This window comes from Aethalodelphis obliquidens, unplaced genomic scaffold, assembly GCF_003676395.1.
Source record: "Aethalodelphis obliquidens isolate GAN/ISIS:26980383/991018 unplaced genomic scaffold, ASM367639v1 scaffold14, whole genome shotgun sequence".
Classification (NCBI taxonomy): Eukaryota; Metazoa; Chordata; class Mammalia; order Artiodactyla; family Delphinidae; genus Aethalodelphis; species Aethalodelphis obliquidens.
This window is the reverse complement of record NW_020837958.1, coordinates 32,035,243-32,051,079: the sequence shown is the minus strand read 5'-3', so window position 1 is coordinate 32,051,079 and position 15,837 is coordinate 32,035,243. Positions and strand designations below refer to the sequence as shown.

Here is a 15,837-nt window from a genome sequence, read left to right as displayed (position 1 = left end):
GTAGGAGAACCATGAAGCTGAGAGACAGGAGGGAGAGATCAACTCTATTAGATGTGCTGATGGGACGAGTAGGGAGGGAATGGAGAACTTGCTGTTGGATTTAGCAATGAGGAGGTCACTAGTGAACCCAACAGGGGCTGTTGTAGTGGGATGATGGGGACAAAAGCCTGATTTGAGTTGAGTTATAGTGAGGGAAGAGGAAAGCAATTGGAAACAAAGAATTGGGGCAGTAACTGGAAGGGAGTGGAGTTCAAAAAAGTTGTGTTTTTCTCCCCCGCAAGATGAGAGTTGTTTGAGTGTGTTCTTATCCTAATGGGAGTGATGCTTTAGAGTGGGGGAAGTGGATGATGCAGGATTGGGGCGGATGGTCTGGACTAGTAAAAGAGGATGGGGTCAGCATGCTTTGGGGCTGGGGTCCTAGCCTGCAGCATCTAGGTAGCTGGTAGAAGTGGTTGCTGGCCTCTTAGTGAAGTATCAGCTAAGCATGAGGACTGGGGAGATGTTGGAGGTTTGAGGAGGAAAGAGCAAGTATGGTAGCAGAGTGGGAGAATAAATGGAGCAGAAGAGTCAAGGATCGTTGCATGCTTTTCTCCCACCAGTTCAGGTGCCCGGGTGAGCATGAGTTAGGAGGCCCATCGATCCTAAAGACAATATGGTAGGAAAATAGGACATGAGTGGGCACAAAGGAAAACCAAAAAATGCCCATATAAACGTAGGAGCACCATCCATAATAATTTTAAATTACAAGTAAAAACAGGTTTCGTTTTTTTCTTTCAGATTGACAAGAGCTCTTACTGGGGATGTAAATTATTGGTTCTTTTCTGGAGCACAGTGTTTCAGTATTTACCAAAACATGCAATGTGTGTCCCCTTTAGACCTGTCAGTCTGACTTTTAGAGATAATAGCTCAAATGTGCAGAGCTACGCACACAAAGATGTTCACTCCAGCAATGGTCGTGAGAGTGAAAACACAGCACACGCCTAACCAGGAGGGCTCAGGTCTCTAATGTGTGGGCACAATAGTGACAGTGAAAACAAGAGCTCACCCTTGCCTCTCACTTTGCAGATGAGGAAACTCGGGCCCAGAGAGTGGGAGTGACAGCCCCAGTCACGTCACTTGGAGCTGGACCCCGACAGCGGGCAGTGCACGGCCACCTTCAACTGGGTTTGCAGTTGGAGTCCCTTGCAAGGTACTTGCCAGCCTCTCCTTTGGGCCGACTCACTTTGTGCTTTTAAGATATGAATTCTCAAAATGTTTTGCAAGTGTTTGCAGTGTCTTCACTTCATTATGCTAGGTTTTCCTTGCAGTGGAATCCTGAGTACAAAAGGACAGTTTGGGAGGACAGGACAGACTTTGCCTGGGCCAGTGATGGAGAGGGACCACTTTTTCCTGACTCCCAAGTGGGACTTACAGGCTGAGAAAGGATATTTTCTGCTTTCCTACAACCTTGATAAAAAATTGTAATAAAAATACAAAGATAGGGCTTCCCTGGTGGCACAGTGGTTAAGAATCCGCCTGCCAATGCAGGAGACACGGGTTCGAGCCTTGGTCTGGGAAGATCCCACATGCCGCGGAGCAACTAAGCCCGTGCGCTACAACTACTGAGCCCACGTGCCACAATTACTGAAGCCCGCACGCCTATAGCCCGTGTTCCGCAACAAGAGAAGCCACCGCGTTCAGAAGCCCGCGCACCACAACGAAGAGTAGCCCCCGCTCACCACAACTAGAAAAAGCCTGCGCACAGCAACGAAGACCCAACACAGCCAAAAATAAATAAAATAATAAATTTTTAAAAACACAAAGATAACAAGTAGATCATGTTTATTTCATTGATTAGATTTGATTAGAAGAAGATTAATTTAGGACTGTCAGAACATCTGGGACACTTGGTCCCCTCCGTGGGAGGAGCACAGGGCTGTAACTTCTAGAGCCTTGGGTTCTGGTTTAGTTCTTCCATGCCCTGGCATGGGGATCTAGGAGAAGCCACCCAGTTTCTCTGAGCTTTGTGTCTACAAGAAAAACGAGTGGGTGAGCCTAAATTACCTATAGTAACTCCTAGAGTAAATACGATGCCCCTTCCAGTTCTACCTGGTCCTGTTCTGGTTGGCTGGGCGAGAGAGATGTTGGTGCTGTAATCAAGTCCCTTTTCCTCCACAGAGCCACCCTGGTCGTCCTCCACCTTAGAAGAGCACGTAGAAATAAACGTGCCTCTGTGCCTCCTTGTACCTATTCCAGACTCCAATGGCTGAACAGAGAATGGACATTTCTTCAACTATCAGCGACTTCATGTCCCCAGGTGCCACCGACCTCCTCTCCAGCCCCCTGGGCACCGGTGGCATGGATTGCAACCGGAAACGCAAGGGCAGCTCCACGGACTACCAGTAAGGCCTTTGGGCTCGTCTTCCTCTGGCTAAACTTGGTGTCGGCTCACAGGCACGAACATCTAGGGCCTCTACTGTCCCTCCTGGAAGAAGGGATCCTCTCTGTGAAAAGGGGTGGGAATGAAAGATCCAACTCCAGCTGGCCACACAGTAGTTGATTTTGCCCTTTATCTTCCCCCTGGATTGCAAGCAGGAGGGAGCTTCCAGTACTGCTGAGGTGTTTACTCCCTGCTCCTGTCCCCAGATTGTTCCACATCGAGGGAAAAAGAATAGCCTTAAAGCCAGGTTCCACATTTTACCCCTTTCTTCATTTTCCTTTGCTCTTGTGAGCAAGATGGCCAAGTCCCTGGATGTAACCTCAGTGGTTTCAAAAAGAGCTTTGCCTGAAGGCTTCTCTCTAGGAGGACATCAATGGCTTGCTTAACGTTTGTGGAGTGAATAAGTAGAGGTCATCTCTGGAAACAGTATAGGAACAGTGACATTGTCCTTAAACATTATTTAAATTAGTTCCTCTTACATTAAATAGTACTTTTCTTTTTAGACTAGATGGCTTTTCTTTTGAGTAAGTAAGTTTTCACACTTACAGTCAGCTCTTCTGTAGCTGAACAAACATCTAGGGAATAAGTCAGCATAGAACATCCAAAGGCACGTTTTGTTTTGTAGAGGCAACTGTGGAGTCTTGCCCAAATGTCCATTTGAGAGGTTTTCTTCTGTTTAATGAGGGAAAATCTCCAAGGAGGTATCCCCCTACAGCAGATGTCCTTTCTGCTGAAGTTCACAGGTCGAATTTGGGGAGCACAGTGGCTGGAGGTCAGATGCCCACTAGGAGATGCTATGAGTAATATGTAAGTGATCCCAGATGATTAAGAGAGTGGACGCCCAGGGGATGGAGAGTGGGTGTGAGGACCGAGAGGGTGTTCTTCCATGGCAGTAACTCCCCAACAGGGAAACTAGGTGCTTTCTGTGGAGCCTTTGTCTTGGGCCAGTGCTGATGGAGGCCTTGACATGTTCTAAGACCTCTGCTATCTAGATCTGTGGTTCCCAACCTTGTCTCCATCCAGAACTTTCAGGTTTCCTGCATGGACCCCAGTTTGCAGGTCTTCTGTAATTCGTGGAGACCCTATTAATTAAGCGACCATAATCCTTTATCTTATCATTTTAATGCCCTAAACTCATACCTGTAGGGCAGAGCTGCTTTTCACCTGAGATGGTCATCTGCCTCAGTGAGCGGATACAAGTCTAGACAAAAGGGAAGAGAGAGTTGTCATTTTCCCCTGTGGCCTGTAGATTTTCTTCTGAACTTCAGGACTAGCTAGAGAAAGTCTCTGCCTGTGGGGAAATTGAGGGCTCTTGGTTGGGAACCACTGTTCTAGAATGCCCGTGATGTGCCTCAGTGCTCCTGAGAAAGTTGTTTTTGCCCTTGAGATGACATTGTTTGGAAGGCCATAATCCCTCCTTTCTTACAGGAGAAAGGAGGAGGCCCAGATGTTGGCCAGTGCCCTCCTGAGCGATTTAGGGGTTGGAGAAGGGTGTGAGCTGACCCAGGGGATTTAGAACTCCTTCCTCTGAGGATTTCAATCTGTTTTCTACTGAACCACAAGGTGATGTGAAAACTGGATTCTGGAGTCCATGCAAGGAAGGCAGATCCCTGCTGTGGCCCCAGGAATCTCTGTGGCCCCCCAACCCCATGCCTCCCTCTGTCCCAGTTTCTCAGGGCTCGGGGTTTCCCGCTGAGCTGAGAACCAGAGCATTGGGTAGCAGTGCCTTTGAAGAGCTGGCTTGGGGCTCTGCTCAGTACTTCTTTGTGGGTACTTTGATTTCCCCTCCTCACCTCACCCACCGTCACCAAATATATAGTATATTTGATGCTTGATGTGTTTTGCAAATGTATGAACCCCATTTATCCAGAATGATGCGGGGGGGAATGAGGTGTTACAGTTACTCAGATACTCTGGTTACCTAAGAGTTTCCATAAATGCTGTATGTATTCCCAATTTTCTCAAACAATCAATACGGTAAAAATATGTTAACACGAGAACTCTATTGAGACGGTATATATAACTTTTGTTTGGTCTGGGTTTTATAGTAGGTTCAAGTTGGTTTTGTTTGTTTTACTTTTATACATCAAGAGTCAATACTATGACTATTTGAGCTTTCTAATTGCTTGGTTTCTGGATAAATGAGGGCCTTCTGTATTAGATAAGAAGCTATTTTGTATGTCTTAACAGTCACATTCTCTTTTGTTTTCTCAGAGAAAGCATGGACACAGACAAAGACGACCCTCATGGAAGGTACCATGAATCTAGTCATTTGAACTTCAGCATCCTTAGAGCCATTTTCTTTGCATAATTAAACATTCTGTTACGTGGTGCAGGCTCCATCCATGTCCTTGATTCGGGATAAGCAAGGAGGCCTTGAGCCTATGGGCTTGAACTTGTCTCCCTCCCCCCACCCCCAGTGTGGCCAACAACCAAAGCTCTTGTGTGTCATGTAGAGATGACAGGGCTAAGGCAGGGAAGAAAACAGATGTGTAACTGCTGTCAATCTCCAGGACATTGTGTTTCTTCTTTTTTTTTTTTTCCAGGTTAGAATACACAGAGCACCAAGGAAGGATCAAAAATGCAAGGTGAGCTTGGACCCTCATTCTGTCTATAAACTGTCCTAGTTTGGTTGCTTGGTGTGTAGCCAAGGAGGCTCTGCATATCTGGTCCTTGTCTGTCAGACGGTCTTCGACACTGTCACGTCCTTAGGGAAGGAGGAAGGGGATGGGGGGCCCGGGCTTGATGTGGCCTTCTTCCACTCCCTCCATCCCTCCAGGCTGAGCTGCCTTCACTCTTTGCTGTCTAAGCACAGTTAACTGGAAGGGGGCTTTGGAGGGAGCAGAAGATAAATCAAGGCTAAAGGTTTTCTCCGTCTTCAGCAGGTTACTCCTTCCTGACTCAGGGCCCTTCGGGGAGACCTGGCTCAGTGACTCGGTTCCCCGGCCTGTCCCAAGCCTCTGAAAGTGCCCTTATTGCTCTGCAAGGTGCAGTTGAAGGCTAGACCTGGGGGTGCCCTGCTCCCTCGAGGAGATTCTCTAACTCCGTCTTTCCTGCTTCCAACCATGCCTGCGACTCCTTTCCATGCAGATCCTGAGCTCTTCTGCCAGTAGCCCCAGGGCCATTTGAGTCTGTATCGTGACACAGAACCAGGGGCTGCAGAATTTGACCGACAGTTCTGGCTTTTCCCTCGTGGACCAGCTTTGGCAAGAGATCCCACGGTCCTGTTGCTGTGGCAGTGGCAGCAAACTACGTTTCCACTGTTGACACACCTCTTTTTTTTTTTTTTTTTTTTTTTTTTTTTTTTTTTTGCGGTACATGGGCCTCTCACTGTTGTGGCCTCTCCCCTGCGGAGCACAGGCTCCGGACGCGCAGGCTCAGCGGCCATGGCTCACAGGCCCAGCCGCTCCGCAGCATGTGGGATCTTCCCGGACCGGGGCACGAACCCGTGTCCCCTGCATCGGCAGGCGGACTCTCAACCACTGCGCCACCAGGGAAGCCCTGTTGACACACCTCTTGAGGGGGACAGTCACGAATGACTGGTGCAAACCAGTCAGGGAGGGAGTGTGTGCCCATGGAAGTGTCACGCTGACTCGGCAGGCAGCAATTCCAGGGAGGAAGGCGTGTTGACATTCCTCAGTGGAAACTCTTGGGGACAGATGTAGCAAGTGCTGCGTCTAGGTGGGGTCATGGCCGATCCAAGGACAGTGGCGTTAGTTACCTGGTGTCTCAATCAGTCGGTCTCCGACGGGCCACACAGCAGGCTCCCCACAAACCTCAGAGACAGCTCAGCGTGGCGCCCTCACAGATGTCTGTTCCGGATGCTTTGCCCTTTGAATTCTCCACCTCCCTTCTTTCCTTCACCCCTGTCTTAAAATCCAACTTTATCGGGGCTGAGAGGAAAAGAAATGAGGAGAAATTAACAGCTCAGTTTACTCTGAAAAGACAGTTTTTGTAATATTTCTCAATTCTAAGGATGAGGTGAGCATAAAAAAAAACCTAATACTGACCTGGCAGTGAGCCCACTTTTTTGGGTGACTTTAGTAGGAAGGCCTAGTTTGAAACATTCTGCAGATTCTAAATTTGCCTTGACAGATGAATATTGAAAACAGCTATAATTTATTTTCATCGTTTCCTTGATGCTCTGTTACATTTTACAGAAATCATTTTTCATATTGTTGTTCAGGGAAGCTCACAGCCAGATTGAAAAGAGGCGTCGGGATAAAATGAACAGTTTTATTGATGAACTGGCTTCTTTGGTACCAACGTGCAACGCGATGTCCAGGAAATTAGATAAACTTACCGTGCTGAGGATGGCTGTTCAGCACATGAAAACATTACGAGGTGAGATCCCGGCTTTATTGTCCTTTATGCCCTTGCTCACAAATGTTACCACCCTTTCCTAGAATGTTCCCGAGTCTCCTTAGGGACAAGTGTTTATTACTTGCAAATGTGTAGCCTTGAGTAATATGCCTGTCATTTTCAGCAATAGACCTGATGCCAAATGAAACGATTGTTGAGCTTCTGTGGGTATCAAGATGCAGTTTTGCTGTCCTACGTCTCCAGAGGGTGGAGGCTATGTCCTGTGCGTGTGTATATGCGCATACATGTCAGAGAGGACCCTGCTGAAGGGCCAGCTTGTGCATATGTGGTGCCTGGGCCCCACGCATACAATGCTATACATCAGAAATGTAGGTGCCCTTAGTGACACAGGAAAGTCAGTTTCAGTTTTGAAGAGGAAAATTCATCATGGTTCCTTTTGAAGAGTGAGTCACTGGTTGGTGGGACTTGCTGCGTTTTATCGTCAGGAATGAACACTGATGATATTTTCATCTTCCTGGAATTTTCCCAAACCAGATCAACTCTTTATGAGGGAAGCAGTGTTTTCCTTCTTTTCTGAGTGCGGGGAGGGTGAGAAAACAGAGGCAGAGACGTGGAAGTGACTTATCCACACCACAGGAGAAATCCAAACTGTATCAGGCACTTTAGTGAATGCGGTTCCTGGAATTTTCCACAGCTAGTCTTGGACTATTTGAGGAAATTGGAAAGTGGGCACTCACTCAGATCTCTGACCTGTGTGGTAAAAGAATTACATCTTTTATATTTCTACAAAGCCACCGGAAATGAGAAGTAGCTGGTTTTGTCTGACTTTTGATCATTATTCAAAAATATAAATGTTGTGTCCTTTGCCTGGAGAATGGCATTTTAAAATTCATATTAGTGAAGATAGAGATTAAATCATAACTAATTTCTATTACATTGGAAGGAAAAGAGTGGCAGAGCTCAAGTTACCCTAAAAAGCAGGGACGTGGGTCAGTAACACGTGCCTTGTTGGTTGATATGAAAGTCAGGACACGTTCTGTTTCCCTCCTTCCCGGTGGTACTTGGAATTGTTATAGATCGTTTCATTTTACTTCTTCACTCCTTTACTAACCATTCTGCAGATTTCAAGTCATTTCCTGCTGGCATTTTTCTCTAAGTTATTCTCCTGAAAGATGCCAGATTGACAGCCTTTTAAACATAAGTCTTGTGCCTTCCAGTCCTGGGAGCTCGAGTTGCACTTACTGAAGAAATGCATTTCTCCGGGTTGCCAAGCTCATTTAATTCAACCCTGATGAAGAGGAGCTCTCAGTAAATGCCTTCTACAGGGTGTTTACTCAGGGCCTGGCAGTCTGGATGATTTCCCAAGAACATTTAGAGTGGAGATTTGAGCAACCGCTAGACAACCCATTTAATATAGATCTTGGGAGGAGGGAACCTCCCAGGAGTCTCTACCAGTTTGCTCCTAGAGCTGCCTTCTCTCTTAGAAGCAGTTTTTTAACTTGTGGCAGCTCCTGATTTTCACTATAGTGACAAAAGCAAGCTTGCTAAGTCTCCTGTGGGCAGCAGTGTTTGCTTTTCGGTGGAATTCTCTTTGGCATTAGAGGCTCCTGTCCAAAGTCAGATCTAGCCCTGTCTCCGTAAAGGAAAAAGAAGACAAAATTTCGACCCCAGGTGGTAAGGACTGGCCGCATCTGGAAGGTTTGAGGCAGTCGAATGGAATGAGACATCTGAAAATACAGTGTTCCAACGCTTTCTCTTTTTTCCCCTGTAAGGTGCCACCAATCCATACACAGAAGCAAACTACAAACCGACTTTTCTCTCAGATGATGAATTGAAACACCTTATTCTCAGGGTATGTTGCAATTATGGGATTGTTTTACACAACATTTATTTTTACAAATTTCAGAGTTAAGCACCAGCGTGTGGGAATTTGATGTCTCAACACTGAACTAGCTTAGGCTCACGTCCTCTTTTGGGGTCTCCACCTTGTTCTTACTGTTTGAACAGGCTTCACATCTCTTCCCTGAGACCCTCCTCTTCTACCCTTGCTCAAGCAAAAATTGAAGGTCTATGCTACTGGGACTTTAAATAAGAAGAGCACATTTTGTTAGAATAGGAGGTAATGAAGAATCCCCTTCCTGAATAGGAGGGTTTTAGAAAGGGACTGAAACTGAGAGCAGCTGAGAATTTCTCTCATCACTTAACCACTAGCACAAAAACAGCCACCTAAATCTTTATACCAAAATTCCATCAAAACAACAAGCTTCCAAAGACACCATGGCCTGAGGAGGAAAGTAAGTGGAGGAGGCGATGCTTTCACCTGCGTGACTGCAGTGCTCACTTTCTCCTGCCAGGCTCTGCAGAGAGGCAGCTGAGGTGGCACTGCGGGAACCCGGCTTCTGTGCTGAGTCAGGTCTGCTCTGGGTAGAGCGAGATTCACTTGGAAATTGAAGGGAGAGACACCAAATTCAGAAACGTGTTCTCTTGCAAACTGTGAAAAGAGAAACAGAGAAACCTAACTTAAGGCAAGGATACCTGCCCCATCTCGCCACAGCCAGGGCTGACCTCACTTCTCTGAGCAGAAGTTTGCAAAGCCCCGGCACAGAGGCTAGTCCAGCTGCATTTTTGCATCTTCGCTACCCATTTTCAGCTCACCCCGGCTTCAGGCCCTCTGTAAGCCTGGCCTGCCTGCTCGTTCCAATAGTCTCTATCCATCCCCTCGTGACGTGCTGTATTAAATGCAAGGAACAGAAGACGTGTTGAATAAACAGGGCTTTGTTTCTCCAGCATAGCCAGTCCTGGGGTAGGCTGTGAGGGGCTCGTATAGAGGTTCAGTGAGGTCAGCAGGAACCAGGCTCTTTCTGTCCTCTCACACAACCCTGCTGAGCTAGCATGTAGCTTGTTGCCTCATTGGAGTGAGACGGCCTGTGCCAGCTCTCAGTAGCGGATCAGCCAGAAAAAGGGCAGGGGAGGCTCCAGGCCAGCCGTCTTTTGTACCAAGAAAGGATGCACCTTCCTGGAAGCACAGTAGTGGACTTCAGCTTATCCAGAAGATGTCACCTGGTCCCCCATAGCTGCAAGTCATGTTGCAGAACAAGTATCGTAGACACAGGCAGGAGAGAAGGGGGTCGGGAGCAGCGGTTGCCACACATTACAGAACCGCATCTGTCTGCTAGATTTCCCTCCAGGAGTGGCTGCCACTGGAACTCCAGCTGTGGCCTGATTGGCCTGGGGTTGGATGGCCTGGTAGCCTCCCTTGCAGTAGAAGCCACATCCGGGGTAGCTGTAATAGTGGCCCTCCCCGGCTCTTGTACGTGAATTATTGTTGGGCCGGGTTTTTTCCATCGTGCGTAGGTGCAGTTTTTTTGAACTTCTCTTTTATCCATCCAGTAAGTATCTATTTATTGGATAGTCCCATATTCCAGCTTATCATTAGCGATTCTTCAGAGCTTCATGTGAGTTGAAGCTTGGATAGGTATGTCTTCTGTCTTCCATTTTCATTCACTAGCTAATTGAGCAAACACTTTAGGACTTACTGGTTATGCATGGCCCTGTCCTACAAACATCCAATCACTGATAAACACTGTAGGGTGGGACCAAGGCTTCTCAGGAAGTTGGCGATGGTCATTTGGTTACCTCTCAAGGCATGCTCAGAAGACCCAACTCTGCCCTCACCTCTCCATCCTTTTCATAAAGATGTCCTTGTTCTCAGGGAGGACTTGCTGGAGTTAAGATGTAAACTGTACCTGCAGCATCTCCAGAGAGACCACCAGGGCTGGCCTCACGGGCATGCAACCTATGCAGTCACACAGGGCCTGGCACTTGGTTTAATGCTCTGCTGTCGCCATCTTGAAAATTGTATTTGAGAACAAGGGTCCCTACATTTTCATTTTGTACTGGGCCCTACATATTATGTAGCTGGTCCTAATTGCCATACTGATAATTTGGTACTTTTTAAAATTTTATTTTATTTTTTTGACTGTGTTGGGTCTTCGTTGCTGGGCGCGGGCTTTCTCTAGTTGCGGCGAGCGGGGGCTACTCTTCGTTGTGGTGTGCGGGCTTCTCATTGTGGTGGCTTCTCTTGTTGTGGAACGTTGGCTCTAGGCACGGGAGCTTTAGCAGTTGTGGTACGTGGGCTCAGCAGCTGCGGCTCACGGGCTCTAGAGCGCAGGCTCGGTAGTTGTGGCGCACGGGCCTAGTTGCTCCGCGGCATGTGGGATCTTCCCAGACCAGGGCTCGAACCCGTGTCCCCTGCATTGGCAGATTCTCAACCACTGCACCACGAGGGAAGTCCAAATTGGTGTTTTTAAAGAAAAAAATATATATGTGTGTATATGTATAAAACCAGCTCTTTTTGTGATGACAAGTGCTTAATAATTGTCTTGTTGCTGCTTTTCTGAATGATTTCCTATTAGATGCCCACACTTATCAAGGTCTGGAGTAAGAGTTTTAATGCTATCCAAACTAAATACTTTATCTTGGGCTTGCCTTTTCTGCTCTTGTCTCTCAGACAACGTCAGTGGTGACTTGTCTTCCCTGATGGAACTTTTCTCACATCTCTGGCCCATCTCAGTGGCTGTGAAGTACTGTCTGATTCCTTGCCGCTTCCAGGTGCCCAGTTCTTGGGAATTTGCTTCAACAGATGGCAGGGTCCACTCAGATGATGTTTGAACGGTTTGGCAGCAGGAACTGGACTTCCACTTTTCCTTACCAGTGCAAATCTGACTAATAGCATTCTTTACTAAGTGCTTTCAAAATATCTTTAATAACCGGCGTGTCAGGGAGCAGTGAACCTGATCAGTTTGTAGTGTCTGAATCCTGTATGTCCCGAGTTTTGAAAACGTGGCGGCTGCTTCGGCTCCGTGTCATTCATTAACTTAACACCGTCCTCCCTGAGGGCGAGCCTGCCCTGGTCTTCTGGCCCCGTGGTGCTCGTGTCTCACCCCTCTGCCCTCTGGCTGTCTCCTCAGCCCCAGCTTCTTCACCTGCTGGTGTTTATCTGCCCTAGTAAAGCGGTGTCGGAATGTTTTGTGCCTCCCCTGTGCTGACCGTGTTCACCAGCCTCTGGAACCTCCTCTCCCTCCCCTGCATGTGTTCAAATCCACTGCACTCGTGTCACCAGTTTGGGCCTGACTCTGCCCAGCATTTTTTCCAGGATGTCACGAGCACCTTCTTCCCAGGCATCTTTTGTGCCACATCACTTCATTAATGAAAAGCCTCAAAATACTCTCTTCTCTCGTTAGATATGAGATTGTCAGCAAGGCAAGTGAGGAAGTTATTAATACTCTCTTTTTTGACAGAATGAGGCTTCCAGCAGATGGTGCTTGGGAAGTCGCTTCCCCCTCACCGTCATCCCTTGCCCCTGGGCCAGCTCAGAGACCTAACTTAGGAAAGGATCATCCCCAGCTTCCTTCTGGCAGGACAGCCTGCCAAGCCCTCTCACAGCAATAGTGAATCTGTTCCCCTTTTACTCACTTCTTTTATCCCAGCACAAGTGCATGTACCATTCTGTTACCTTCTGGCACATGAATTCATTTCCTAGTTCTTTGAATTAAACTGCATCCCGAAGGCCCTTTTGTGGAAAAGGGTTCTCTAGATTCTTCCAAAGGACAGGCTGCGGCCCAGCAAATAACGCAAGATGATGACGCACTGTGATTTAGCCCGTGGTAGCTGAATGTAGAGCAAGTGCGTGGTAGAGAACGGAGCACCTCCCTGGCACCGGGAAGGCCCCGGCAGGAGTTGAGTAGTTGCCCGCCTGGAAAGTCGTGGATAGGATTCAGTCACACATGCACAAAACATCCTAAGCTCTCAGGTACCGTAGCTTTGGTGTTTACCTGCTTCAGTCTATCCAACAAATACTGTCCTGTCTCCACACCTATCTTTACTGGCCCTTTGGATTTTTACCTGTATTTAAAGTGAAGAAGAGGTGAAAAGAAAGGGGAAATTTTTGCTTTTCTTTTTTTGTATAATTTAGGATACAAACAGCCCAGCCCTGGGTCAAGCGATAATACTTGGGAGCAGTACTTCTCGAGCCTGTGTACGTTAGAATCACTTTGGGGTGGGGGTAAGGGTGGGATGGGGAGGGGGTAATAATCATACCAGTGATCTAGCCCCATTCCAGACCATCAGCGTAAAAAACCAAAAGCAAACCCCACTTCAAATGTTGAGAACCACTGTTCCCGAGAGCTCCCTGGAAATGGAGGTGTTCGAGTTGAGGACAGATGGAGGCTGCGATATTGGACCAGGGGGTTCTGATCCTAAAGTTTCCTTCCGCTCTCAGATTCTATGATATTACAGCATTGTTATACTTAGAGCAATGAAATGTATTTCTCTGGACCTTCATGCAGTCAAAGGAAAATTCTTAAGCTGAGTTCTGCCTTGAAACAGAACTTACTCTAATGGCACTATCCCCTGTAATCATTAGATAATACATGTGTGTATATCCGCCTTGGAGAGAATCTTACTATTCTCGGAAGGCATTTGTTCTGAACATCCTGTTCTCAGGATACCTGTGAAACTGTCAATGACTGCAGTCCTGTGCTTTGGATACTTAGAAAACAATCCTTATTTGCTATCAGAGTGACTATAAATCATGTTTCCTAAAGTGTGATAAATTGATTATCCATTTCTCCTGATTAGGCAGCAGATGGATTTTTGTTTGTCGTAGGATGTGACCGAGGGAAGATCCTCTTTGTGTCAGAGTCTGTCTTCAAGATCCTCAACTACAGCCAGGTACTGCTCCTGCTGCTGGTTCTGGGCAGCCTCACAGCAGCCAAAAAGGTCACCCCACTTCTCAGAATAATTATGGTGGACAAGTGACATGTGAAGTGCTTATATATTCCCCCACCCCATCCTTCTTCCAGAAGATTCTGTACACAGAAATGAATATAAACTTAGAAAACTTCCTTTAATGTGCTTCCCCCACTGGGAAGTTCGACCTTATCAGCATTGTAACTTTCTCACTGCTGCAAGATAAATAGCCCACAGTGTAGGGGTAGGGGGGCAAGGGGCTGTCTGACAAGGAAGACAGGTAGGCAGACCATACAATACCAGGGAATAAGAAAAATGGGAATCCACCCATACTGTGTTAACAGTGATATGTCACTTATTAGCTCTGTTGAACCTCAGCGTCCTCTAAAAAATGATTGTAATAATCCATACAATCTATGACCGTTTGTAAGATCATATAAGATAACCATTTATAAATGCTTCTAGAACAGAGCTTTTCACCTATTTTGTCCCTAGAGTTTTTACTCGTTTTTTTCATTCATTCACTCATTCACATGCTGGTATTTGCATGGAAACTTAGTAAAGCAGAAGAATTGCAGAATCAAAATAACATTTATATAAATTAGAATTAATGTAAATTTAGTGTTTCCAAGGTGTTTTGCTCTTTTTAGTCTTAGAGCAAAGCTATGGAAGAAGTTATTTTTATCTCTGCTAACAATTAGGCTAGTGAGGCGAATAGTATGACACAACTTGTTTAAGAACAGAGGTTTAATGGAGCTAGAGTCAGAGCCCACGCCCTACATTCCTCCCTCTGAGGTCTTAGAAGGAAATCTGTGGGCCTCAGAAATAAATGAAAAGGAATACATACTGAAAGACTTTTGCCGTAGAGGAGCATGAACTATTTATGTATGTGGTTGAGCCCTTTTGCCTTCGTGTCTTATCAAAACCACACTCCCAGTGCCTCATTCATTGTGTCTATATCTAGGCAAAGTGACTGGACGTGTGTACATGTTAACACATGAAATATTTGAAATTCTCGTGCTTAAAAATGCAGAGTAAAGGCCAAGCCCTTGTTGGTTAATGTATGTTCCACGTGCCGTTGACTTGTCCTTTTTGATGATACATTCCCACAGAATGATCTGATTGGTCAGAGTTTATTTGACTACCTGCATCCTAAAGATATCGCCAAAGTCAAGGAGCAGCTCTCCTCCTCTGATACTGCACCCCGGGAGCGGCTCATAGATGCAAAAAGTGAGTTTGGGATCCGCCGCTGCTTCCTCAGCTGCCTGCCCAGACGGCTGAGCGCCGGGCTGAGCAGTGTGTGCGGACCTCAGCCTCTGGGTTCCTACCTCTCTGCCCTTTATCTGGGTCCCAGGTGCTGTCTTTGGCTCAGTGGGATTGTTTATGTTAGAAGAGAAGAAAGAAGAAAAAAATTCAATGTCCAAACTCGTGAGAGGAGAAACAGCTACTTTCATTTGATTCTTTCTGATTTTTAGTCATTTTTTTTTCAGAATCTAAAAATTCCAAGTTGTATGTTCCTGCGTTAAAAGGGTTCACATCAGTTTGATTTGTTCCCCCTGAAAAAATCACCTCTACTTATCTGAGTTGCACTCATGCAGCCTCATAAGATGAAAGTAAGAAAACTTCAAGTGTAAATGTGACGCTTCTTTGACCAAAGTGGTTCTTCATTAGATGCCCTGCCCCGCCCTTCTGCCCGCCTCCCTGCTTCCTTCTTGCAGCAGGCCACCACTCACGTTCTCCCCCAGCTTCCTGCTCCTGCACCCGCTCCCTGCCTCCTGTGTGAGGCCACAGAAGCTCTCTTCTCCTTCAGCCCCATGGGGGTGCTGTGCACTCCAGCAGTTAAGAGCACAGACTCTGAGTCAAATGCAGGGCTCGCATCTTGGCTCCACCATTTACTAGCTGTGTGACCTTGAGCAAGTTACTTAACCTCTCTGTGCCTCAGCTTCTTTATCTGCAAAATGTTACCTATTTCATCAAGTTGTGAGGATTTAATATGCTAATAACGGAGTACATAGTTTCCAGCACAGAGTAAGCACAACATGGTATATTCACCTTGGCCCAGTGCCATCATAGCCTAACTAGTTTCTTGCTTCCAAGCTCTCCATTGTAATCTCTGGAAGGAAATAACCACCAGAAGAATCTCCTTTAAATCATCCTTTTCACTAAGGCACTCCTCTTCTTCCTGTAAGTACAATGCAGTCCCTGGTACCTGTTGCCCTTTATAGTAGGGTCCTGCAATTTTTTTAGTGACCTCAGAAGAGAAAGATGAATGCTGTTTGGTCCTTGCCTCTAAAGCTCTTACCATGTAGTCAGGGAGACAAGGAGACAGCGCCATTCATAATGGG

At 46.7% G+C, this 15,837-nt stretch overlaps 1 protein-coding gene across 16 annotated transcripts in view; it reads left to right on the top strand.

The window, feature by feature from the left end:
• Nucleotides 1–15,837, top strand: part of BMAL1 (basic helix-loop-helix ARNT like 1) — a 104,420-nt gene that overhangs the window by 70,121 nt on the left and 18,462 nt on the right. For 11 of the 16 annotated variants that reach the window (XM_027115320.1, XM_027115315.1, XM_027115318.1 and 8 more), the window contains 8 exons: nucleotides 1,066–1,189; nucleotides 2,158–2,381; nucleotides 4,634–4,672; nucleotides 4,966–5,007; nucleotides 6,606–6,763; nucleotides 8,515–8,594; nucleotides 13,382–13,474; nucleotides 14,605–14,722. In XM_027115320.1, coding sequence (XP_026971121.1) covers nucleotides 2,242–2,381; nucleotides 4,634–4,672; nucleotides 4,966–5,007; nucleotides 6,606–6,763; nucleotides 8,515–8,594; nucleotides 13,382–13,474; nucleotides 14,605–14,722 — 670 coding nt within the window. In that variant the 5' untranslated portion in view covers nucleotides 1,066–1,189; nucleotides 2,158–2,241. Of the gene's footprint in view, nucleotides 1–1,065; nucleotides 1,190–2,157; nucleotides 2,382–3,122; nucleotides 3,227–4,633; nucleotides 4,673–4,965; nucleotides 5,008–6,605; nucleotides 6,764–8,514; nucleotides 8,595–13,381; nucleotides 13,475–14,604; nucleotides 14,723–15,837 lie in introns of those variants that run through there. The other 5 variants (XM_027115319.1, XM_027115324.1, XM_027115329.1 and 2 more) reach the window with 3 other exon arrangements.